The 27,044-nt window shown below is 41.8% G+C and overlaps 1 protein-coding gene across 1 annotated transcript in view; it reads left to right on the forward strand.

Annotated features, from left to right (window-relative positions):
* The first annotated feature begins 4,337 nt into the window (after positions 1-4,337).
* Positions 4,338-27,044, forward strand: part of myca (MYC proto-oncogene, bHLH transcription factor a) — a 41,430-nt gene continuing 18,723 nt past the window's right edge. The window contains exons 1-3 of the mRNA XM_085173076.1: positions 4,338-4,623; positions 4,975-5,702; positions 6,074-7,466. Coding sequence (XP_085029202.1) covers positions 5,009-5,702; positions 6,074-6,687 — 1,308 coding nt within the window. The 5' untranslated portion in view covers positions 4,338-4,623; positions 4,975-5,008 and the 3' untranslated portion in view covers positions 6,688-7,466. The remainder of the gene's footprint in view (positions 4,624-4,974; positions 5,703-6,073; positions 7,467-27,044) is intronic.

Below are 27,044 nucleotides of genomic sequence, written 5' to 3' on the forward strand. Positions count from 1 at the left end.
GCAAGCATTCAGGCCCACATCCGCACCTATGACCAGTCACCATAATGTGCATGTGTTTGGTCTGCGTGCGCAAGCTGGAGACAAACGGTGCAGGCCCAGGGATGATGATGAGCTGTTAGCACTTCATCTGCAATGTTATGGCTCCATTTCCTTAAGTTTAGTTTCTTTGTAACGTAGAAAAACTGAGATGCATTATTGTCCTTAAGCCACTTAAGGTTATAGTCACCAGTTTGACCAGTTTAGTCCACTTAAGCTCAAAATGGGCTGATGTTGTTTACATTACATCTATTTTGTTTTATGGTGACATTACAATAACTTATTAGTTTTTTATACTAAAAATAAGCAGATTTCTTAGTATTAAAGTAATAGTATGAGATGTTAAGGCTAAAAAATACTCCAGATTCAAATTAACATAACCACCTCACTTTCAGAAAACTGGGCCTCGACCTGGCAGACCTGCCATCCTCAAATTCAGACTCTTTTTGGGGAAAAGCGATTTTTTTATATCAACCTTTTGCAGCTGGAGATGATGAAGAAGTAGTTTATTAGTTTTTATGTGTTTCTCTGTATACTTTGATTGAGTTTAAAAATTAGTTACTGCTAGCTTAATTCACATGGTGTCAATAAAACCCCTTGGTCATGTTACTGTTGGTAGGATTTTGATGCGATATCAATGAGAAAGCATTGCTGTAAGCGTAGTATTTATTGGTATATTAAACAAGAACCGTCAGGCATTGTTTTTGTATTTAAGGTAGCAGAGTGGTAGTATGACTGTAAATGACTTGAAGTGTTGGAGTAAACTATAGCTAAGAGCCTCACTGTAATTTCCCTTAGGCAGACAACCTTTTCGGGTATTTGAAACACGTAATGCTTGCGTTGCAGGTTCTTGCCAGTTGTGCTAGTTTGAAGGGATTCAGGTGTAGCTCAGAAGGTAGAGCAGGTCATCTACTAATGGGAAGGATAGTGGTTGGTGGGTTTGTGTGAATGATAGATATGCAGTAGTTAGGCATAGAAAAAAGTTGCATAGACAGAATTACGGTAGAGCAGAAAAACGCTATTTAAGAATCGGTCTATTTACCATTTTAGTTATGTGTCTGATTTAAGCGTTTAATATTTAAACCTGATATTCAGGTTTAGAAAAGGATATTAAAATAAATAAATAAATAAATAATAAAAACATATAATTATAATTAATTGTATTTTACTTTTAAGATTTAAACAGCTGAGTTTGTGGGTTGCCATGACTTGGTTAAGTGAATGCAACATTTCATTTTTTAGAGTAGACAATGAAAAATTGTGCATATCTCTAAATATCATAAGATCCAGAAAAATGAGCACATATACTGAATGCACTGCTGTGCTCCTAGGAGGAAAACTCGTGTCAGATGTTTGAGTCTGTTTATCAGTTTACCAAAGCCAAACTAGATTGGATTCTCTGCCCTCGCTGTCTAGATCCTCTGCAGGTTATTCCATGTCAGTCAGAGTCCATGGAGGAAGTTTAACCAGAAAGAAAACACACACAATCAAAACCTCTCCTGAGCTTTCAGTTATCACAGGAAACCATTCCAGCTGCTCTCAAAGCTTCCCTCTGTGTCTCCATGCAGGCGCTCTCAAACACGGTAACACAAGAAACATCCGGAGCCGATAAACGCCACGACCATAACGCCTGAACCTGGTGATTATGATCGCTATCCTCCACAAGCATCCCACAGCGGGGAAAGGAGAGGCGTGAGAGAACGGATGAAGGAATGAGTACGAAGGGAAGGGTGTAGTTTCAACTTGGGGATTTTCTTTGCTTTCCCCCTCCTCTCGTCTCCTTTGTCTTTGCTTATGTGGTTTCTTATACATTATTTAATGAAAAAGGAAAAAGAATACTCGTGTAAGTGATGCTGCGGGGTTATCTGTACGATTCATTTAAATGTAAGGCCTCACAGTGACACAGCGTCCATGGCGATGTGTTTAATTAGTTAAGTGTAACTTAGATCAAAAATGAAACGCTCAGAATTAAGTCCAGACGTTTCAGCTCCACGGCCCCGACTGATTTCAAACAAACTGAAAATAATTTGTTATGAAGGGGAAAAAGCTGCAGTGATGATGTCACTAAACACATAATCACAGATCGTTTTCATTAAAGAGGTCTTTTATGTTATAACCAACAGGACTCTGTTATATAAGAAGTGTTTAAAAAAGAGTGAAAGGGCCGTTTCCAGCAGTAACACACTCAGAGCTGCTGTCCTGGATTGATAAAAGTATGTTTTTAAAAAGTGCAAATTGCACCATGTAATTCAATTTAATTAGATCTCCATTAACAGGGTCACATGAGCATCAAGAGCTGCGACCTTGGAGTTTTCAGAGTTATCATTTAAGGCAGGGGTGTCAAATATAAGGCCCGGGGGCCAGAATCAGTTCAGCAAAGACTCCAATCAGGCCCATTGGACGGTTTTGGAAAATGTGATGAAAGATGTTAATTTGAGACTTTTTACTGCATTTTCACAACTTTTACAGCTTTTCCACTTCCATTCACTACAACAGAGTAATAGATAAACAAAAAACAACACAGAAAAGTTACAGTTTTTTCATTATTTACTGTAAATGTCCATTTTTTTTTACAGAAGCATGACTTAATTCCAATGACTAAAATAACTTTTTGTGTAAATTTGCTCTTTTATTTATTCACACTGACAGATTTCTTTCATTTACTTTCATTTACAGATTTCTTCATCATGTAGAAAAGCGTAGACATACTGCGCTTCATTTTTTTTTTGAAGTGCAGTAAATGTGTAGGTAATCACATCTACTGCAAGACTTTAGCTGTTTCAGCCCGGTTTAAATCAAAGCAAAATGCAACAGTGTTTTAAAATTATTGTATTTTCAAGCACAAAACTCCTTCACCGTTTATGCTTTTATTGTTTCCTATAATTGCTGCTTGTGTCCACAGCCTAGTGTTTTAAAATGCTTCTTAATGTCTGTCATGCGTAATGAAATACACACTCTGCTTGAGTCCAACTCATTGCTTTAGCGATTTGTTTAGCAGGATGTCTGACAACAGTAAGAGAGAAAGAGGGTGGAAAAGCCTACTGAGCATTTTTAACCAATTAACTTTGTCATAATGGCAGGAGCTGGTGTTGCCATTAAATATCAAATTGCAACCGACTTTGTCAAACACAGTGCATTGCTAATTAAATGTGCCATTTACTGCTTCTCCACGACTCTATTTTTTAATGAAGTGACCCACTAACCCCAATAAAGATCTGCAACAACCCACTGAATTGGGCTATTTTGTCCCTGACCCTTTTATAGTTTAACTCACTCGACCCTGTTTTTTTTCCCTTTTAATTCATAAAAAAAATAACCTTAGTTCACGCATGATTGCAGGATTTGTGAGGTTTGTGGTCACCTGTCTCAATCTGTAACCTTCCACCCACCTAGCTGCTGTCTGCTCCTGCAACGCTTTAAACAGCAGAGGGCGCTCTAAGCCCGTTAATCTCCATCGACAGCTCCTGTTACAGCAGGATAGATCCATCCATCTGATTCCTTTAATTGCTTCCTTCCTGTTGTTAATTGGTGCCAATCTGTCCAAACTCAGCGCTGCATTATGCAGTCTGCAGGATTTGTATTGGACATTTTCTCTGTGAGTCTGTGTGCGTGCGTGTGAGTGGGTGTATATTAACTCGAACTCCAAGATTTTAATTCTTCACCGAGTCCTTGTTGTAATCAGCTGTTTGAACCGGTTCAGAGCTGTCAGTGTCTGCAGCTCCTGCTGCACCTGTGAGCTTTTATTGCGAAATCAAAAGGCACAAACTGCGCAAAAGTACGCGGCACTTGCCTCATTTTTACACATTTTTGCACATTTACAGTTTAAAAAAGCATTTCTGCTGTTATGTATTGTTTTGTTTTTTTAACAATATAATATAGTGTAAGGCCGTAATCCGGATCTGTGGACTGATTATTTAGGGATTGCCGTGTGTGCGCTATGACGCTCAGTGTTTGCGTATATTTCTGGCGCAGTAGTAGTAAAATAACTCAGCCCAATTATCTGCCACTACTACATGCATTAGTATTTTCTCTATGCAGTCAATGAAAGCACTACTCTACTCCACTCTGACCCCTCCCACTTGCAAAAAAAAAATAGACCCATCTCAGAGAAAGAGGGCAGAAAATATGCAAAGATGCATCCACAGTGTACTTTGGACGCAGGCGATTCTTACTTGACGCAAACGGCTGAAAAATTGCGCTGATGGGCAGAGGCTGATATCGGGGGGTGCTGTGTGTTGTGTTGTAGTAGGAACGCTCTCGCGGATGGATACACAGAGAGAGAGAGTGCGAGATGCGGTTTACTTTATCGCGCGGTGCTCAACTCTCAGCTGCGATTCTGACGGTGCTGATGACAGAGTGCGCGTCGCTCTTGCCGGCTCGCCTCTGCAGCCTTTTAACTTCACATGCATGCTTCACCCGCAGGCTGACAGACAGCCGTCGTACCGCCTCTGTGGAAGGATTTACTGTCACTGCCGCACTGGAATAACTTTGCTGCTCCCTCGTTTTTTTAATTTTTCCTCCTCTTTTTGCGCCACTCGGCTCGCTTTTTTTGCTCCAGTCTTTCGCCTACAGTTGAAAATCTGAAAGGTAAGGGTGGGGAGTGGGTTTGTGGAGCTTCGGTATGAGTGTGATGACTGGAACAGTTCAGTGAAAGTATGATTTATTATTATTTTTTTCCTCACTTCGTCTCTTGCATTATTTAAATTACAATCCCGGTTAAGCACCTGCAGCAGTGGTGCATGCATGCATGCAAGGCGTGCACAGAGAGAGAGGAGGGGGGGGGGGTGTCGATGTTGTCTTTTTTTTTTTTTTTTTTTTTTTTTTTTTTTTGGAGGGAGTTGACCATGAAGCGGTTGCTTACACTCGGTGTTGCGGGCAGGGTCACGCTCTCTGCTCTCTGCTGTGAATCGACTAATCGCTCCGTTCTGTTTTCGCCAGTCTCGCCGTGAGGAGAGACGAAACCAAACGAACCATGCCGCGGAATCCAAGTTTGGCGAGTAAGAACTACGACTACGACTACCTGCAACCCTATTTCTACTACGACGACGAGGAGGAGGATTTCTACCCTCAGCAGTTCCAGCCTCCGGCACCCAGCGAAGACATCTGGAAGAAATTTGAACTGCTGCCGACCCCTCCCCTCTCCCCGAGCCGCCGGCCATCCCTGTCCAGCCTCGACCTTTCCATCGCGGATCAGCTGGAGATGGTGACCGAGTTCCTCGGGGATGACGTGGTCAACCAGAGCATCATCTGCGACTCCGACTACTCCCAGACCTTCCTCAAGTCCATCATCATCCAGGACTGCATGTGGAGCGGCTTTTCCGCCGCCGCCAAGCTGAAGAAGGTGGTGTCCGAGCGGCTCGCCTCCCTGCACGCCGCCCGGAAGGAGTCTGCGGCCGGTGACAGCGCAGAGCCCGCTGGCCCCGCGGCTGCTGCCGCCGCGGCTGCCGCCGCCGCCGCTACTGCGGCTCTTCCCGCGTGGAAGCTGAACAGCAGCTACCTGCAAGACCTGAACACGTCTGCGTCGGAGTGCATCGACCCCTCGGTGGTTTTCCCGTATCCCGTAGCCGAGACGCCCAAGCAGAGCGTAGGGACCCCGCCTAGCAAGGATTTGGGACTGGACACGCCGCCTAACAGCAGCGGGAGCAGCAGCAGTTGTAGCGATTCAGGTGAGCTCTTATTCATTTATTTATATATATATATATATTTTTTGCCTGGGGAGGCACACCCCTCAGTGCAATTAGGGATTTTCTTTCTGTTGGCGGGACATGCATGACATTATGATTGAAATGAGGCACATTCTTGCTTTTCATTCATACAAATTGCAGACAGGAAGGTGGATCCTGCTGCCACTTCCACCCCCCATGTCATGCAGTAGACTGCTGTGAGATTAGCTGGAGGGAATGGCTGCATGTTAAGCAATCAACTGATGTGGCAGAGAGGGAAAGCCTGAATGGACTGCAGAGATGCTTTTAGAGGAGGATTACAACCCTGGTGTGGCAGCAGAGTGTGTGACTATGTTGTTTTTGCTCTTTTGCAGAGGAAGAGGATGAAGGTGATGATGATGAGGAGGAGGAAGAAGAAGAGGACGAACAGGACGAAGAGGAGGAAATCGACGTGGTCACCGTGGAAAAGAGGCAGGTGGTGAAACGGTGTGACTCCAGCCCGCTGGAGACCAGGCACCCCAGCCCACTCGTGCTGAAGAGGTGCCACGTCTCCACCCACCAGCATAATTACGCCGCCCATCCATCCATGAGGCACGAGCAGCCGGCTGTCAAGAGGCTGAAGCTGGAGAGCAGTGGTGGAGGTGCCAGCAGCCACAGCAGGGTCCTCAAACAGATCAGCAGCAACCGCAAGTGTTCCAGCCCGCGAACGTCGGACACAGAGGACTACGACAAGAGAAGGACTCATAACGTGCTGGAGCGCCAAAGGAGGAACGAGCTGAAGCTGAGCTTCTTCGCTCTGCGGGACGAGATCCCCGAGGTGGCCAACAACGAGAAGGCGGCCAAGGTGGTCATCCTGAAGAAGGCCACGGAGTGCATCTACAGCATGCAGACGGACGAACAGAGACTCCTCTCTCTGAAAGAGCAGCTGAGGAGGAGAAGCGAACAGTTAAAGCAGAGACTCGCACACCTGCAGGGTTGCCGTGCTTAAACTTTGAATCATAAACTTTTTTTTTTTTCTCAAAATAAAAGTTCATTACTTGGGGGTTGGGGGGGGTTGGGTGCATGCAGATGCAAAACGGATTAAGTTGTTTTGGAATCTGGTTTGATTACAATGTAAGAAGAAGAAAAAAAAACTGCCTCATCTGATGAAGATATTTAAAAGTTTTATTTTATTAATAAAATGTTTAAAAATGTGGCTCACACTGTTGAAGGCCTGAACTTAAAATATGGATTTTTATGTTGTTTTTTTTTTTGGTTTTTTTGTACATAATTAATATTTCCTAAGAAAATGTATTTTTGGATTTCGATTGTCTGGATGTTCAGACCCACTGTTTTGTTTTTTTCATTATGTTCATAGATTCTTTTTCAAATATAAAACAAAAACCTGTTTCTGGAGCTTGTCTCTCATTCTTCACCACCATGATTAGCCACTCAGTCACACCTGAGTAAGGGGTGTCCACATGAATACATTAGCAAGTGAGTGGTTAGGTAGAAAACTTATCTGAGCGTTATAAAACTTTGAGTCACTCCTCTTCCTCTGACTGATGGAAGGTAAGGGTCAAAACGTAAATAAGAGTACACACTCTTAAACAAAGCAACACCAAGAGTGTAAAAGTCCTGCTGCAGTGAAATTTGCATAAATGGTTTTACAAAAAAAAAAGTTGATCACGTGTTTTGTGCAGAAAAGAGGGAATTCCTCTTCAGACTTAGAAAAAGCCACCTCAGCTCCTTAATGAGTCCTGGATGCTTGTGGAAGTGCACAGAAAGGTGGGAAACTGCATGTCATGTTTAAACGCAGGTATAGTGAAGCTGTCTTTTAGATGAGGGCTGGTGCATTAAACGGCGCATCTGCGATCACATTTCTTAGTGAGTAGCACACTAATAAAAGTGTGGCACGGGAACTCAAAAGCTCGTTTATAATCTAAAACCACAGATATTTAATATATAGATATAAATATACATTATATCTTTATATTTAAATGTAATATGAACTGTCTGCGTTGGAATAAATGAATAACGAGGTGAAGTTTATCTAGTTAGACCGTGGTAAAACCCCACCTGTTCCACCGCTGTCTCGAGCGGCTTTCCAGACTCGACGTGACGTCACACACGCCGTATCCCGAGCGCTCCCCCCCTCCACCTCTGAGCGCGTGGTCCTGGTCGCGAGCACATGGAAGTGAGGTTTGAGATTTGTGTCTGAGAGACGAGCGAGCGACTGTCGGGAAAACGGAATATAAAGTGAATTAAAGAAGCAGCCCGAGCAGCCCGGTAAGCGCGCCCTGCGTCCATCTCTGCTTTTATATATTAAATGTTTATTGTTATTTTTTGAATTTAGGTGTGATAATAGAAGAAAGTAAATGTCATTCATGGTTCAGCCTGTCTTGTGAAAACTTAATTTAAAGGCGAACGGGATTTCTGGAGGTTTTAATTTGCTGTTAATGGGACAAAAACAAAAACTATTGTTCTCTGCACAAGTGTTATTTTCGTCTGGGGTTTCTATTATCTGTCCAACTCCTGCAGTTTTGGGGCTGTGGGATGTTTGAAGCACGTGTTCTGTGAGTCTATTGTTGTTTCAGGTGACCACACTGATCACATGCTTTGTTTATCTTGTTTGCTTGAGCTCACGTTTTGTACTTGTGAGCCTTTATTCTCCATGGAGTGCTTGCTTCCTGCGTGGCTTTATGTTTGCTGTCAGTTTGATGGTACAGTTGTTATGAAGGACAACAAAAGGCGTCTGTGATTGCTTCATGTATATAGGCGTGGGGGTCCTGGATTTAGGGGCTGTTTTGTGCATCAAGTGGAGAAGTTTCTGAGCCGTATTGTTTATGTTCCTGTTTGTGACTGCACATAAAGGTAGTTTTAGGCTGTGATGGTGGAGCAGCATGTCTGAGGCATGAGGTGCAGCCACGCTGAGACATAGGGAGGACCACAAAAGATGGGATTAGTGTGGATTCATTGTGTGGGCTTTCCCGGGTGGGCAGGACTGTGTGTTGGGGTGTTGAAGACCTCATGCACCCACCCTGCTGCTGTCCAGAAAAACACCACATCCCTGTTAGAATAAAGGTCCTCGTATAATTTCTGTGTGTTATGCTTTGGGCATCGGCGCCCAGTGGTGTGGTTTTGGTGTGAAATGGGGTAAAAGTAGGCTAGATTTCATGAGTATTTGTCCTGCCTTGGTTAAAAATAACGGCCATTTTAAGCCACGTTCCTGTGGCTGTATTTCAGCGTGCAGTTCGAATGTGCCACACGCACAGACGTTGAGGTTTAGCCCAGTTTTATTAAAACCCTGATGCCTTTTCACCTGCGTATCACAAAAATGATGCCTAGTGGGTGTGTGAGGATTCAAATGGCTCACAGTATTTAAACTGGATCACACAGATGTGGTGTTTCAGAAATTTCACAACACTGCTGGCTTAACTCTGCGACAGTTTATCCTTGAGTTAAAGAGTATGACTCTTAAACGTTTGTAATAAGGCTACACTTGTCTTAAAGGACTACACTTGTCTTAAAGGACACCTGTTGCACCCATTTTTATTTCTGTTTGTATTCTTTGGAGTCACAAAGAGTCACTTTTTATTTTCAGTTCAGAAAAACCCTTGTCTATCTCCTATTAGCCCTTTACAAGCTCATCACTGAACGCTCCATATGAAACAAACTCCTTAAAATCCAACAGTTTTCTGATTGGCCAACTTAGGGGCTGCCTACCGAGGGGCTGCTGCCTGAACTTTCTGATTGTCCTCTATCTGTAGAAATCCATTACTTAAAACACTACTGAGATTTTATTTTCCTTTAAAATACAACACAGTAGGTTTAACAGGAAAAAAATGCCTTTCTTATTTCGTCTGTAGATTTCACAAAGTCATTTAGGAGCTCTTATATTTGTTCGGAAGACTTTAATCACACTTAAAATATAATCTGTTCCATAATTGAGAAACAGAGCGAGGGGGGAAATTAACTTTGTTCCCAGGCTGCAGCTCATTAAGACGCAGTTGCAACTTTGGACGCTGGTTAAAAATGTTTTGTGCGCATCACTAATGATCTTTTTTTCATCTTAGTGGTGCAGTGGCTCAACAAGGTTTGGTGTTTTTCAATCATTGCTATAACACAGGAGAGGAGCAACCTGGTTATCATCTGAGACTAAAGATTGTTTTTAATCACCATTTAATATGAACTTGTTTATTTAAATTTATAAATGATTGTAAAAATAGGGGGGAAATCCAGTTTCATCACAAAGTCTTGTATTCTATAACCTGCCTAATAATGATAAAGATCGTGAAGTTATAGTGTAATAAAGCTCAGAGAGTGCTAATGTTTAAGAATAGATAGTAATAAAGTAGTGGGAGTAAAAAACAAAACAAACGTTAACATTTATGTTTCGAATAGACAACCAATCATTCATACCTGGGTGTGAGTGGGCTGTATATAATAAGCCACACCTGTTCAGCTGCTTGTGTCTGTCTGGGTTCTCAGCCATCCAAGTCATGGTAATCCAAGCAACATGGAAAGAAAAGTGGTGGGACTTGTTTAAAGCCCCGTTTCTATTAGAACCTACTCAGACTGACTTGCCACAGTTTTTAGGGTTTTCCCATTAGGTCATATTACTGGGTACCAGGTACTAAATGAATACCTGCACAGCCGGGTTCCAAAGCGTTGTGAGCAGGTACTAAAATATGACGTCATCAGACTGCCACCAATGCCAATTGCAAGCCACAGATTGGCTGGTCAGTAGCAGCCCTCAATGAGTTCACAAAAATAAAAACTGCCATTTTTTAAACCGGGCAGCGAGGAAATGTCTACAAAAAACAGCAGCGAGGTTTGACGAAATGCCGCAGACTGAACAGCAGGTATATCGTCCCCTCGATGTCCACCTTTGTTCGAGCATGCATGTTGCATACTAATTAAGTCACGGGACGCTCGGCCGCGTTGCTATAATGATGACCACGCACATTAGGTGGTACTAGATTGTAATGGAAAACGAGTCGATCTGAGTAGGTACTAATGGAAAAGGGGCTTAAGTTTCCTGAAGAAGTTTGACCTCTCATCTGAGAAACCACAGCCCAGTTTTTAGATCCACTCACATCTTGCATCCACATGATCAGTCATATGATGGGGTGAGGCAAGGTCTCACACTGGTTTCACCCAAAACTCATGCGATGAGGCACATGATTAATAATGAGCCAAAGACCATCTTAAGGGGCAACTCCCACTATGGCTCAAATATCTGGGACTCTCCACCATTTGATCTTAGGACTGAAGAAACTTCTCGGATGAGCGGTGAAACATCTTCAGGAAACTTAAAAAAGTCCGGCTGCTTTTCTTTCCAAGGTCCTTGTTAAGACAAACATCTAAAGAGACAATCTCCATGAGGAGAATGGGCAGACTGATTGCAGCTGCAGAAGAGCATCTCTGAATGCAGAAAATGTCGATAATTGAAGCAGATGGGCTACAGCAGCAGAAGACCACAATAGATGCCACTATCAGCTAAGAGCTTAGATTTAACAAGGGCTCAAAATGGGACAATAAAAGACTGGAAAAATGATGCTGCAGTGTTAGGATGGGAGGGTCAGAATTTAATGTAAATCACATAAAATCATGGATCTTCCCTGACTTGTATCAACAGTTCACGTTGCTGCTGCTGGTGTGGGAGATATTTTCTTGCCACACTGAGTAAAGTTGCTTTCTTGAACATTACAGTGAGTTCACTGTCCTCAAATAACCTCCATAGTCACCAGATCTCAATCCATTATACCACCTTTGGGATGTGGTGCAGCAGGAGATTTGCATCATGAATGTGCAGCCGACAAATCTGTTGCAACTTTGTGATGCCGTCATGTCAACATGGACCAGAATCAGAATGGGTCCAACTAGGGCTGGGCGATATGGCCTAAAATTCATATTGCGATATAATTTGAAGCATGTGCGGTAACGATATATATCACGATATATTCTTTTCTTCTGTATAACGTATTTTCCACTCTATAAGGCACACTTAAAATCCTTTAATTTTCTCAAAAATCGAGTGTGCCTTATGTATGAATTCTGGTTGTGCTTACTGACCTCGAACCGATTTGGGCGTGCAGAAATCTGTTAAAAAATGTTTTAGTACAACTTTGGTAAGCTGCACTGCTTGATGGATTGTCAGAGCAGTACGGCTGCCGCAGTGAGGAGCTTCGCGGAGTAATATGGTCCAAAACTCCATCTGTTTCAGGTCCCAAAGTCAAACGAGTACTGAGAGTTAAAAACGGTCTAGATTCTTTCATCTTTAATTAAATCATCAGCGTTGTTGCTTTATCGGGTGTAACAATTAAGTTGAACATCCATGCATCCATGAAAACAGAATTTATTAAATTTAACGGAGTTAGAAGTTAACAGGAAGTTGGCTCGTTAGCTCGCTAGATTCCACCTAAACATGTTGTGCTACGTGATTGCTAGCGACACAGCTATGTTAGCATAACATTAGCACAGTGAAGCTGTAGGATGAACGCCAACTTTTTTTCCACTCGATAAAAGTTTACGTGAGGGATTCTGGTGGTCAGGGACAAATGCAATCGCATAGCAGGATGCTATACACGGGCCAAACTTCAGTCAGGAGAACAACTGAGATTATTCATCAACAATAAGAGGTTAGTTATTAATATACTGCAACAACATGGGAATAGAACAGCTGCAAGAGAATTCAACATTAATGAATCAATGTTATGGAAGTGGAGGAAGCGCAGGCTTTGGCTTTCCCCTTATTTCAAAAGTGCTTAATCTCTTTGCTATGACTGTCACCCGGCATAATTTGCAGATGATAATAGTTTTAGCCGCTGCATGCTTACCACCAAAGCAGGCGCAGCTTGATGACATCATCAACATGCGCTATCGCGATAGAGCGGTATAGTCAAAATCTCTATCATTGGCCAAATTTATGTCGTTTCTATCGTATATCGTTTATATCGCCCACCCCTAGGTCCAACCTGGTACTAGCAAGTCGTACCTAATGAACTGTCTAGGAAATGTATCTGCTGTAATATATATATAAAGATCCAGCCTCAGAAACATGAAACGTAGCTGCTGACATTTGTTTTAAAAGATGTGATTTCTGTCAAATATGAGTATCACCCCAAGGAAGTCAGATTCAAAAATATTTCCTATTCCTCGAGTAAGGAATGGAATTTCATTTGCATTGCTATAATTACATCAGCTCTTGCCTTGTCTGACACACTGAGACCTTGTACCTCTCACTGGAGCTGTTTTGCAGTAAACGGTGTGTGTGTTGGACTGTAACTTGGAGACCTGTGTGATTTCCGGCCAAATTCAAAGTGAGCCAAACTCCACCGCAGCAACTGCACACATACTTAGAGGCCCAGGGATGCACAGAGGTCTGCTGTTATGTAATCTGTGTTTTTCAGTCTTGGAAACTGGAACAGATTAAAGTAAAGCAGCTGATTCTCCTGAAAACTTTACTTTGCTGCCAGATTCGGCTTTTCTCTCACTTAACGGCATGGTTATTATCAGATGACATCACCTTCCTCTTTGGGAGTGTGCAGCCTTGTTTGCATTTTCTCTTTCTGTGCTGTCAGTGTGTTTTGATAGGCACCGAGACTGTTTAGAAATATGTTGATGAGAAATATCAGGCACTAGATGCAGCATCCATCTAACTGTAAAATAGTCAGCAATTTAGCCCATCTTACTGACATTACCAGTGGTGCCAAGAACAGTGTTTTCAGACCACATTTTTTCAAATCTGTGGAGCCATTACTCATCCAAATGTAATGAGATAGCACGAGTTTCCTTCCATTAGTTGTTAGTTATTGCTTGGTGATATTAATTGTGTGTTCACATGGACTTCTTAATGAACAATGATGCCTCATTGGTATTTGTTGCACCTATTCTTAATGTTTGTCAGCATAGTTGAGATGGCTAAGCTATCATTATAATATCATTCCTTTTCTGTGTTTTTTACTGCGTTGCAGCTTATCCTTCTCTGTATATAAAATATGGAAGTGGCATCCGGGAAAAATGAAGCCAACATAGAAGTTCTTTAAACCGAGTTATTTTAATGTCAAGCAGAAGGGCCACTCCTCAGATTGCAAAAAGGAGAGTTGCTCTTGTATAGACGTTTATGGGAAATGGCCATTGTGGCTCCCTTTCTCTGTGACCTCAGTGAATACTTTCATGATTACTTTATGGATTCAGTTACTAGTTTTAGGTCTTTCTAAATACAACATAAAGTCCATTTTGTAAATTATCAAATTAAAGACAGCTGGATTCTTCAGAGTATGGTCATTAGCTCACTGAATTAAAAGTACAGTGTTGCAGTGGTAAATGGAGTCTTCTTCACACACTAAGGTTAATTATGGAGTTCCACAGGGTTCCATGCTAGGACCTTTTCTGTTTATATTATAGATGCTTCCCTTAGGCAGTAATCATTCGAAGTTATAGCATACATTTTCATTACTATGCAGATTATACCCAGTTATCTGTCCATGAAGTCAGATAACACACACCAATTAGTTAAGCTGCAGAAATGTCTTAAAGATATAAAGGTTCATGGGAAGTCCCTCAGGAGCCTAAATCTATTGCAGCATAACTCCAGAAGGATTGAGGGTCACCTGATCCTAATTTTAAAAGCAGAGAGAGTGTCTGTGTCTGAAATTCAAACTTGGAGCTGGTTTCAACAATTACACCGTTAATTCTTACAAATAACAAGGACATAGCTTTCCTGTCTTTACACTGACACATACTCTGTGACTGAGACGTTATAGTAAAAAGGAGGTCCGGTTTTAGTCATGCTGAACTGACCAGACTGAAAACTTATAGCAAACATACAGAAAACGTACTCTTACATCCGTGCTCTGCACATTCTCCTGTGATTTGAGCCATGACACAACATAATATATACAAAACATAGATCCACCAGGGTCACTACAGTTTTATCCAAATAAGTACAAAGTTTTACCACATCGATAGTAGTTTATTGGTCATCTTCTTAATAATTTTACTGTTGCTGGCAGATTTGAGGTCAGTGTCCTTAGAAAGGAGTGTTGTGGGGTGCTCTCTGCTGTGTCTGGCTGTTATGTAACAGTATTGGTCACTCTAGTAAGTGATGTCATCGACTATGCTTGTAAAATATACATTTCTAAAATGAAAAGTTTTAGAACGCAACATGATCCAAGTCAAACAGATTCAAACCTCCTCTCAGTTCACCAAAAGTGTCTTCCTTTGTCACAGTGTAGCTTTTCGAGCTGCTCTTCAACCCACATTCAGATGGAAAACAAGCTGCTGAATACCGTAGCCGGTCAGCCTTTGTATTTCCACACGCAGAGGACATGAATGCATGCTGTAGCAGAGTGCAGCGAGTATTGTCATGCGCTGCTTTGTTTACAGCAGTCCTCATCAAAGCAGGACGGACCGGCTGGATTAGAGCTCGTTCTCCCACAAGAGTTTGATGTTCCACACAGGGGGCCAAGAAGAGGGCAGGATTTAAAGTTAAGTCTACTGGCTTTATAGACACAGAACATACAACTATATACTTTACTTGCTGATCTTATTATCTCTGGTTGTTAGCTGAGCTCCCATTTCTAACTCATGTCACACCATAGATCTGATAGCTCTGTGATGGACTAGTAGGTAGTTGGGATGGACTGCAGCCCTCCTGTGACCTGGATGGATGATTACATGAGATCTGAATATAATATTAAGCATGGAAGCTTATGGATGTTCCTCATGAGGATATTTTAATAAACCAAGCAAATATTCAGTGATTTCAGCTAGTCTGATTTAAAAATGTTGCGTATGTGCTCTGTTTTATTTTGTCTTTAATGTTAAATCTGTGGGGGTTTTGGCTTTTGGAATACCAAAATAAGCAATTTGAAGATGCCGTCTTGTGATTCTGAATACTGGTGTTGATAATCTTTTGTTAACGGGGGCATCAACTTGGATTTCTTGGTGCCGGAGTTTTGATTAATGACCCTGGCTGCAGAGTTGTAACCTAGATACCAAAAATACCAGTGACATGACAGAGGAGACGCTGACTTATGTAGGACTGATTTAAAGTTGTATCTGTGTTTCTTATGTTTAAGAGGAAAGTCCAAGGACTCACCAATCAGTGTTCAGATGCGTTAAAATCTCCCTGCATTCAGACCCTGTGTTGCAATCAGTCACACTGATGAGCCGTTTCATCCACAGTTAAAGAAACTCACATCTGACCTCTGGTTTTAAAACTGTCCCATACACTTTTTTACTTTTTAAATAATTGGCTGCAAAAGTAGAAATTTATTGCATTTTGGGCAAGAAAAGGGTTTAAGGCTGGTTCTAAAACTGAGTCAGTCCTCTACGGTTGCAACGGTTCACCGAATAACTCGATTACACAAAATCCTCGATGCAAATTCTTTGCTCTGATGTTGCGTTTAATCCACGACTCTGTAGCATTCAGTTGTCACCATGTAAACATGACCGCTTCACCCAAATTTTTTGACTAAAAAACAGACCTGCAATAAGCGTATTTAGGAGCCACCACATGTCTCCACAAAAAGACTGATAACAGAAGAGCAACAGTGGCGTCTGCACATATGTAGTAAAGAGCAAAAAGGTGGAGCTGTTACTGGGAAGGTGAGCTCAGGTGGAGTAAAGGAAAATGTTTTTTCTAGCATCCAGGGATGCGTTCGTTACTGTAATTACCATCAAAACTTGCATTGGGAAAAGGCTGACAGCAGGCCTTCAACAATCCACCACCTGTACAAAAAGCTCCAACGTGAAGAAAAGATTACTTTTCACGTGCTCCCATCCACCACCGTTTGTTTTACACTTTCAGTAAAGCTATAGAAGTTAAAATAAACATGTATATATGCAGAACTGTCAATGTAGTTTGGCAGTTTTCTGAAAGCCGTCCCACTTTTTCTACTGCAGTGATGCCTGCAAAAAGCAGGGCCGAGTCTAAAGGGGGGGCATGGGGTGCACCACACCATATTTATTTAAAGGCTTTAGTAGTCTTATTTAGATTAATATAAATACATTATTTAAATTGTAGTAATATTTTAAAAAATATGGACGTTTTAGTCTGGACACTGAATTATTATTAATTATTAAGATCTCCACCATCAGAACATCTGTTTTCTGCAGCACTGAGCCACTGGTACTTATATAGAGCTTTTCTACTCCAACTAAACAGTCAAAGCATTTTTTTACTACACGCCTCATTATCCATACACATAATTACATGCTTTCTAACGATAGCACACACACTGTTAAACTCTGATGGATTACATGAGGTTCACATGCTTCCAAAAGCATTCTGATGTGCAGACTGAGTGAGGTGTGGATGGAACCACCTACCTTCTGGCTCTGCTCCTGAACTGATACAGCTTTTGGTGCCTTCTGGAGGATTTTCATTTTTTTTGACTGCTAACATGGGTTTTTATGCAGTTAGTTGTGCTAAATGTTTATTCATATAGTGTGTGGTCCAGTTTCGCATTTATTTGTGTATTTCTTTTATTTATATGTGTGTCTGTGCATGCCTCAAAGTCTATGCACGTAGCTTGTTAACTAAGTTCTCACACTGGTGGCTACGCCCGTTTTTTTATACTTTAATCTAGGCTTTATTCTTTGTGTCAACTCTGTTTACAGTATTCACTTATGTACACATATGTATCTTTTATTATCAACATTTCTTCCCACCAGAACAATACTTATTCCTCAGCATAATTAGTCCATGTCATGTGAAAATATTTGAGAAAACTGCTTAACGCTCTTGCCTCCAGAAACACTTCTTACTTTAAAGCAATTGCTTTCAGCTTCTGCCCACTGATATTTAAATGTTTAAATAAAAGGCTTCAAATTTTTAAAATAGTTTCTAGTATTAAAGCAGCATATCCAGTTAGGACCTAATTTATCTTTCAACTCTTGAAATCCACCATGAATTCCAGGAGTTTATTTAAAAAGTCCCTTAAAAGAATGAAAAGTTTTTTTATTTTCTACACATTTCAGAGTTTCATTGAAGCTTTGGCACAGACGCCAGACTCTTACAGCTGCAGCTTTTATATCAAACAGAAAACTCAACATACTGCTTTTTTTAATGTGTGTGAGTCACTGAATGTTTTTTTTCCCCCATGACACACCTCTCTTTCTGATTTTTCCGCTCAACGCTAGCAGCCCGACATCGTTTATGCCCCTAAATGATACACGGATGTAAACACACGCAGGAGGTCCTGGGAACCTTGGCTGCTGTCAGTCACATCAACAGGTAGACGTTGGTAGATTCAGCAACTTCAGGGAGCAGGAGGTGAACCTTGTTCCACTTTCCCAGGTTCTCCTGGAGAGATGAGTCACATTCGGCAAACAATGTGTTTGGTTTTGCTGTCAGCTTACCTCAGGCGTGGAGGGAGAGAACAGACGCAAACTGTTTGACTGACCTACATTCTGTGTTTATGTGTCCTGCCACTGTGCTGTGGAAGGTCTTGCGTTTGAAAGGAAACATGCCTACACGTTTAATGAGCCGTTTTCAGAATTCCTTTGTTGAGCTGACAGAGGCGAGGTGGAGCGGGAGACGAATAGACACCTTTTGTTTGCTTGTAGTATTTAAAGCTGAAGCCCACATGCGTTCTGGTGACGCTCGTGTCAAATAAAATGAGTAATTGGGCATGTCTTAACAGTATTGTCATAAGCACAAGGAGCCGCTGTTGGTGGCCTTAACCCAAGTTCTTAAAAGCTTCAGTCCCAGATTATTTAAAGCTTATTTATTTTGTTGTAAAGTATTTTATCACTTCAGAAAAGAACCAAGCTGAGCCACTCAGCACAGTACCTGAACACCTCGGCTTCCGGGTTGCTTTTAAGTAAAACGGTTTTATTGTCTCTCAAATGTGTCTGTTCACATACACAATTCCGGTTGGACAGAAACGCTCCCGTGCAGTCGTAGAAAATCCTGACTGTGTTTTGCTAGAAGCAGATGATGTGAGCGTTTGGAGGGTGGTTGGTAAGTGGGCCATTTGGTTTCACCTCAGCTCTTTGTATGGTGTAACTTTGCCTTCAGGCCAACAAAAGCACTGAGACCCAAAGAGTGGCCCACAGACCCACCGTACTACATACTTTGTAGACCCCCTCCATCTGGCACCAGAGCTCACTGCAGGCAAACGGGCCATTCCCAGATTGGAGCGGACAGCGAACACGCCACCTCATGAATCCAGCTGTAGTTTCTGGGGGATCCAGTAATATTTACATATCAAATAGTTCCATTAACATGTAGGCAAATTCCTTGGTTCACCTGGAAGGTTTGTAAGAGTGCCCTAAACAACAACAAAAGGCACAAAACCATTTTACTTTAACAATTTTGCTGCTATTGTGTAGTAAGACTAACACATTTGTTTTTGCAGTGCAGAAGATAGGTCTTTCTTTGAGTCTGCGTGGAAGGAGAGGGGGTAGTTATCACTGACTCCAGCCCACACAGAGACCTGTGATAAAGAAGGCTTTCACAGGACTCCCTGTGAAAAACTAAGTACACCCCAGTTTTCAGTAACTTGTTAGAAGCACATTTAGCAGCAGTGAGTTGAAGTAATGGCTTTCTATATGACTTCATGACTTTCTCACATCACTTTGGGGGAATTTTGGCCCACTTCTTCACAGCATTGCTTCAGTTCATTGAGGTTTGCAGGCATTCATTTATGGACAGCTCTTGTAACATGGACGTCCGTCAGGTTGCGGTCTGCCCATTGCAGCGCCTCGAGTCGTTTCTTTTTCAGCAATTCTGTTGGAGATTTTTCACTGTGCTTTGGATCTGTTACTGCTAAGCTTCAGCTGTCAGACGGGTGCCTTCAAATATGACTCTAAAATACTTTGGGATACAGAGGAGTTCATGTTCAACTCAAAGACTGCAAGGTGTCCTGTGGCTAGAAAACAAGCCCAAATCATCACCCCTCCACCACCGTGCCTGACAGTTGGTATGAGGTGTTTGTGCCAATATAGTGGTGCAAGCCATTATGACCAAACACTGTCTTTAACTGCGTGCTCATAGTGAAAGTGCCAAAGAGAACCAAACATCAAGCACCGCTTGAGCCATTGTTAACAGTCTTTTTATTTTTGGCAAATACCTGCAGATGAATTGGCTTTCTCAATTACTTTAGTGGGTTTGCAATTGAAGACATGAAGAACATTAAAGGAAAAGTGGCATATTTATGACAGAAATTTAAACATGCACTGGTATGTGCCCAGTGTCTGAAATGAGCTTAAAATAATACACTTCAATGGATCACAAGCAGAAGCAGATGGTGTTAAAAGGTAACAAGTGCAAAAATACCACATTATAGAAAGCCAGAAATGTGCAGTTGCATATTATGTGACAGCATTGCAGCTGAACAATGGTGTGCTGTCTCTCAGGTTGGAATAGTCAGGGACTTATAACCTTATTTTTCAGTAAAATGACTGCCTGTAGCCTCATTATTGACCATCATAAAGCTCACTGATGGTTGCACTGTACATCTCAACAGCATTATCATTTACTCATATTATTGTAAACTTGTTAATAGCAGCCCACACATTAAATTTTCTTTCTTTCATCTTTGATATTAAAGTAGGTGGCTTTGGTGCTTACTGTCAGAGCAGATCTTCCTGAGACATTTCCATGAGATGGCCAGAATGCATGGCTTTGCTTTGCAGGTGTTTTAAGCCTTAGAGGAACAGCAGCTTATGCCGTCTGGCACACGGAAAAACATTAAATGCAACTAGGCTGGGTAATGATTGCGGTCAATATACATTTGCATGTGGAAAGAACTAAGACCAGATGAATGACTGTAGAGCTTTTTTCCTGCAAATTAACATAAAACAACGTAATAGCTACGCTTGTTGTGGTTATTGGTGGTAACTTATTTAAATTCTATATGAAGTATTTTCTGGATAATCATGTGCTAAGCAGTTGGTGTAAAACATCACTGTGCTTTATTTCTCTCTGTTGTCTTACTGAAAGGCGAAAAAATACCAAAATGCAGTTTTATATGCTGATCCATGCCCTTTGCAACTTAAACATCCTCATGCTGTACAGATGTTTTATTTCCCACAGCAATGAAAAGCCAATCAGATTACAGCATCCAGCTTTGACATCCATTTATGACACAGAGGAGCGGGCGGTGTAACACGTGTTGAGTTCACGGTGCAGTTTAATGATCATTAAAGCACTGCTAATGAAATATTCATGGTGTCTTGCCAGTGCCAACTCTCTCCATCACTTGCTCATCAGGGGTTGGAGGTCAGCTGCTGTCTGCCTGGCAACACTCATTAGACTGATTAAAAGTCCTCGCAGAAGGTTAATGTAGTTTTACTCCCGCAGTGTCGCTAGCCTGCGTACTGTCAACGCGTGCTTCGCCAAATGAAAAGTTGTTTTAGTAAAGAGGTGAGAGGAGCGGCAGGCTTTTTAGCTTTACGTGGAAACACCTTTCTCACACGCTGGTGTTTTTTTAAAGCCAGGGTGAAAGCTGCCAGTCTCCCGTAACAAGCACGAGCATGTCTGTGGCTCGCACACTGCGCTTAGGTGTGACAGGACTCTGACACCTCGTCTTCACTACCTTTCGAGACAGGTTGTCGCTCAGGATCTCCAGCTGTCAGTCTGGACGATCACTCGGAGGTGCTGAAGGCTTGAGGCAAGGTAGTAGCTAACTTCCGTCGAAGTTAGTGTTTTCAGTGACATTTAAAGGTTTTATCAATAAGCATGGCCTTTAAATGAAACCTGTAGACTGAATTTTGTGGTATTTTCAAGCACATTCACCTTATTTCCCACTCAGGTCTGATGGGGAGCCTCAGGCACTGTGATCCGGCTCCCTTTTGATGTGCTGACTGTCCGTCCCTGGGGTGGTTTTGATTGCCTCTTTACTCCCCTCCTATGTAAGTCAATAGGAGCCGGCCTGCCATCTGTGGGAATTGATACCTCTGCTGAATCATACTATTAAAGTGCACCTCCATCTTTCCACTATCTCCGCCTGCACCCTCTCACCCCTCTCTTCCCCTCCCCCTCTCCCTACTGAAGCTGTGTTGAGGGGATACGTCTTATCTTACTTCTAGAGATGCAGGAGACGTGTTTGCCAACTGGGGCCAAGGCCGTGTTCGAGCTGGAAATAGCACAGCATTACAGAAGTCTGAGCGTTAGTGGTGGCGGTGAGAAGATGAAATACTAACGAGTCAGATTTGAATAATCATTTAAAGGCCTCTCGGATGCCAGAACGCTGCACAGCATTTCCTAATGTGACAGGATTGTAGCGGAGACGGGGAAATCCTTGCTGTCTCTGCTTTAATGACTGCAAAGCCAACCAGAGAGGAAAAGAAAGAAATGCTTTACTTGTAACACATTCTTATGAATTTGATTGGTGTATTTCTAAACTACGTTTTAGTGGTCTCACTGAAAATAACCTGACATGGTGCCTGGATAGATTTGAAAACGGCGCGTCCACACTAGCGTTTTCAGTCGTTTTCACAGAGTTGTGCGTCCACATTGAAACGGCCCAAAACGCTTATGTTCCAGTCCTGTGCACGCGCAAACGCAAGTGAGAATTAAAGAATTTGAGGAAAAGCTATGTGGAGCATGTACAAACTGATATTAATCATTTTTAGGGCTGTCAAAATTGAGAACAAACAAACAACTGATGTTAATGCCCTCCGCTATCTTTGTTTCATTGGTCACATGACTGCATCAAATACGTCATCGTTTTAGAAAGTCTGCGTTTTGAGCGCCCACACTGCGACGGGACAGAAATGTATTCGTTTTCAAGAGTGTTTCCAAAACGCAGCTTTTTTCCTTGAGGAAAACGCCGTCTCAGTGTAGACGGGAGGCCAAAACGAAGAGAAGACGATGCGCATTAGTGTGGACGTCGCCAGAGACAGACAACCATTCACACTCACATTCACTCCCGCATTCACACCTATGGGCAATTTAGATTAATCAATTAACCTATCCCCACAAAGTTGATTGTGAAATTTCATTCCTTGTAGATATTCCACAAACTAGCTTGTTGCAATGTTTTCATGATATTACAGTGAACTAAAAATGCCAAATTCTGCCACATCTCAGTATCATTTGCTTCTGTTTCTAGTCACATGTTTATTATAGTTGGGGTTTGGACTGTTGACCATTGGTTCTCCATTTAAATCGAGGCTGTAGGTATCTGAGAAACAATAGTTTGATTCCTATGAAATCTCATAGGAAAAGTGAGTAACTGTTACTAGCAGGCCTAAAGTGCATCTGCATGACTTGTAGAAACTAGCTGAACCAACACTCATCTTGCTCCAGTAATTAATAGAAAAACTAATAGAAAAATATATGACACACTATATGACATCACACTACAGTCAATTGATTTCTTGTGTATGCATACTTGTTACTGTAGCACTGCCAAACCTTATATAAATGTGGGGTTTGCAGTCATTTGTTTGGCTGGATTGGAAGAAGCTCCTTAAACAAATGTTTATTTTTAGTTGGGATTAATGACAGCCTGTAAATTGTTACGCTCCTCATGGTTTGCTTTTTTTCTGTTATTCTTGGAGGACAGTTGTGAAAACACTGATAGTGACTAGAGAGGAACAGGAGTGGCAGCCAGCTGACACCTCCCGTCTCTAATGGAGATACAGCGTGAGGAGCAGGAGGGGATTTTGTGCTGCTGCTGACTTGTCACTGGAGCTCACAGCAGGCTCATCCTGCTCCTGATTAATGGAGCTGTCTGCTGAGCCTCGAAGGGGGGAAGAACAGCGCTGTTTTCCCATTCCCCGTTTATTTGCCCACAACAGATGGGCCCCCCAGGGCCCCTGGCTCGTTTACACCTCTCCTGTATTATGTCCTCAGCATCCTTCATCTTAATCAGTGAACAGGTTCCTGCGCAGAGCCACCTAACCTACAGGTGACCTCTGTAACCTGTCCACCTTCATGAAGATACTAGATACTCTTAAAAACAACGGCTCATTAGTCCGATATCCTCGGGTCTGACTGCAGCAGGTTTTCCTCTTTCCCTCTTCAGCCTTCACTCTGCTGGAGCATGACGCACAGACAGAATGACATATCTGCTGGTGTGTTGTTGTTAAACAGACCCTCGAATGCAGGGTTTTTTATGCCAAGGTTAGACTTCGGGTGCAGCGCTCATTTATAATGAGTAACATAGAGGGAATATATGAGTCCATATGCTTTTAGTTCTTTTAATACAGTGTTATTTACAGCTGCCTGTCTGAATGAATGGGAAGAGAGTCAAATCTGCCGTTTTAAAGGTCACCAAAATGTAAAAACTGCATTTGTAGAATTAATAATTAAACAAAACTAAAAAAAAAGCTTTTTGACTTTGTCCTCAGCATAAGGTTTGGAAAGCTTATCTTCCCCAACAGGTTACACCTCTACTCTGAAAAACATGAGAGGAAACTTTTATAAAGGCAGTTTTGTTACTGGAGATGGATGCAGGAAATATGTCATGTACCTGCCACATTTGATGTTAAAGCATTTTCCCATATCACATTTATTTATAATGGAGTTCTTCAAGTGACCGTCTCTTCCCGCAAGTAGTGTGATTTGACCAAGGTGTTCATGTCCTTTGTTGCTTGCTGCTGGTTCTGGAGGTTGTGCAAATCTCATTTTTTGTAAAATGGCGTGTTTTGCTGTTGGTGCCGCAGCTGTGACGAAGACACGAGTGTTCGATTGTGTCTGTTTTTACCGCTTTTCTATAACTGAAGAAGCTCAGATGTTCCAGTAGTTTGAAAAGATGATACTTTGCTATTGTCCTGCTGGAGGTTTCTTCCTGTTAAAGTGGAGTTTTTCCATCCCACTGTCACCAAGTTTTTCCTTAAATGTGGTTGTCTGATTGTCTGGGTTTCTTTACCTTACAATATAAAGCACCTTTGGTTGTGATTTGGCGCTATATAAATAAAAATGAATTGAACTGCCAGCTGCTAATACTGGCTTGACTGATTGTCGGGGTGCACTGATCGGAAATGCCATTAAGTTACCACTGATGCCTTTTAGTTACTGGACGTGATCGATGAATGTCATATTAACATTCAGAGGTTCAGTGATGATCTGCCAGCTCCGCTTTAACCACCATCATCATCACTGCCTTATCATGTTCTACACGAAATGATAAACAATAAGATATTTAAAGTATCAGTAAAGTATTTATCTTATTTAAAGTATCAGATAACTCTGAAATAGCAGGCACTGCATATCTTACACTTGTAGAGCACAAAATAGACAAACAATAAAATCCCTCATAATGGGGAACACTTTAACACATTAATTAAGACATATTAAATCCTAGTGTAGTGCTGCGATTGGCTGGCAGCATGTCCAGTGTGTACTCTGCTCTCACCCTATGACAGCTGAGACAGGCTTCAACCCCCCTGCTACCCTGAATTGGGCAAGTGGCGGAAAAAAATGGATAAATCCTAGTTGTGCCTTGGGCACAGAATAGTCAAGCGCTCACCCTGAATATGAATATAAAAATCATTGACTCCTGCTCATTAAAAAGAAGGATTTACTGCCGCTTCCATCACATATGCTGGCAAACTGATTATGTTTGGATCACAATAAGCTACCTAATCATATCACATAGCCTGAGTGGGGTTAATAATGGGTTATGAAAATGAAGACCACAAATTACAAATTTTTTAATATTTGATTTCAGGTAATAAATAAAATATTTAAAATGAGACTCAAAGCTCAAAGGAAGAGCGAATATTCACATTTGGGAATCTGAAACAAACAGTTTTTGTTTGTTCTCAAATTACTGATTGAAACGTAGAAGGGGTTCAGGGAAGCCGTCCCCTCGTCTGCTCATGGACCGTTTTGAGGATTTTCTCATGCAAGCATCAAATATCCAGGACACGATTTCTGTGTGTTTTCTTTGATCATCACTTGTGAATTCAGCAAGAAGAAAAGTCCTGATTTGAAAATTAAATTATGATGGCACCGTAGCCTGCCACACTCCATAGTTACCATTTTGCTGCATTCAACCAGGCCCTGATTAGCACCATTTACGAAATGAACTGAGACTTCAAACAGAAACCAGAAAATTTCTGTTACCAAATTTTTTTTCTGGTGCAGTTTCTACATAGTCATATGCAAATACAGCTGTTTAGACGTTTATACACTCATCGTGTGGTAAACTGGGGCTTTTTGTGATTTCTTTGAACTGCTTTTCCAGGGTAGAGTCATTGTACAGATTCTACATCTTTTAAAAAACAAGAGGGTGCATGTTTGAATTTATTAATTTCTTAAATATTTTCTCTAATCCACACAGTGTCAAAAGTATAGATGTATACAAGCATTCCCATAAATGTTTCATTCAACGTCCCTTAGCAAGTTACACCTCAGCCAGACCCTTTTGGTAGCCACCAACAAGCGTCCAGCCTAATTCTGGCTGGATTTTTGACCACTCTTCATGACAGAATTGGTAGAGTTCATTTAGATGTGTTGATTTCCTGGGACTGACACAGCTTTGAAACACAGTCCACACCAGCATCACTGTCCACACAGTGAAGCCAGGAGCCGACCAAGAACCAAGAAAGACGCCCCTGCTCCAAAGTCGACACCCTCGTTGTTGACTGAAATTTGCAGCTGCTCACACCGACAAGCCAAATGCTTTCTGGAGAAGAGTTTTATAGCACAAGATGAAAATGAAGATAATTGGCCACAATGAGGCATATGTGGAGAAATAATGTTGAAGCTTTCAAACTGTAGAGCACTGTACCAGCTTCAGGCATGGTGGTGGTAGCATGATGCTCTTGGGCTGCTTTGCTGCCAGTGGTACTGATAAATTTCACAAAGTGGATGGAATAACGAAGGACAAATTTGGTGAAACCACCTCCAAATTCTTTGTCACCTCAAATATACAGCTAGATCGTTGACACTTGGACACAGCTGGATGTTCCCAAACATATATCAGAACAGGTTTAGGAATGAATAAAGCAAGCTAAGACTACTCTTAAATGCCGAGTCTGTGCCAGGAAACCAAACCAGTTAAAAGGAACTTTTCCAATTCTGCCAAGAAGAGTGGTCAAATATCCAGCCAGGATTATAGTAGACTGTCAAAGCGTCTGGTTGCTAAGGGACAGTATTGGTAGGGGTGTTTTTATATATTGGAGCCTGTATGCATACGTTTGACCATGTGTGGATAACAGAAAATACAAAATAAATTCAAACAAACACATTCATGACCATGATGGAGTGTAATAAACTCACAACTGTGCATTTACAGACACCATATAAAGATATACATTTATTTCCTACATGGTGACAAGTAAACAGCTTTTGATGTATGTAATCCAAACATGCTTGCAGTTTTCTTTGTAAAGACTGACACTTTCTGTCCCCGAGGATTAATTAATGAATAGAATTTGGCCGTGTTGCAGGTG

The sequence above is a fragment of the Neolamprologus multifasciatus genome, chromosome 9, assembly GCF_963576455.1.
Source record: "Neolamprologus multifasciatus chromosome 9, fNeoMul1.2, whole genome shotgun sequence".
Taxonomy (NCBI): domain Eukaryota; kingdom Metazoa; phylum Chordata; class Actinopteri; order Cichliformes; family Cichlidae; genus Neolamprologus; species Neolamprologus multifasciatus.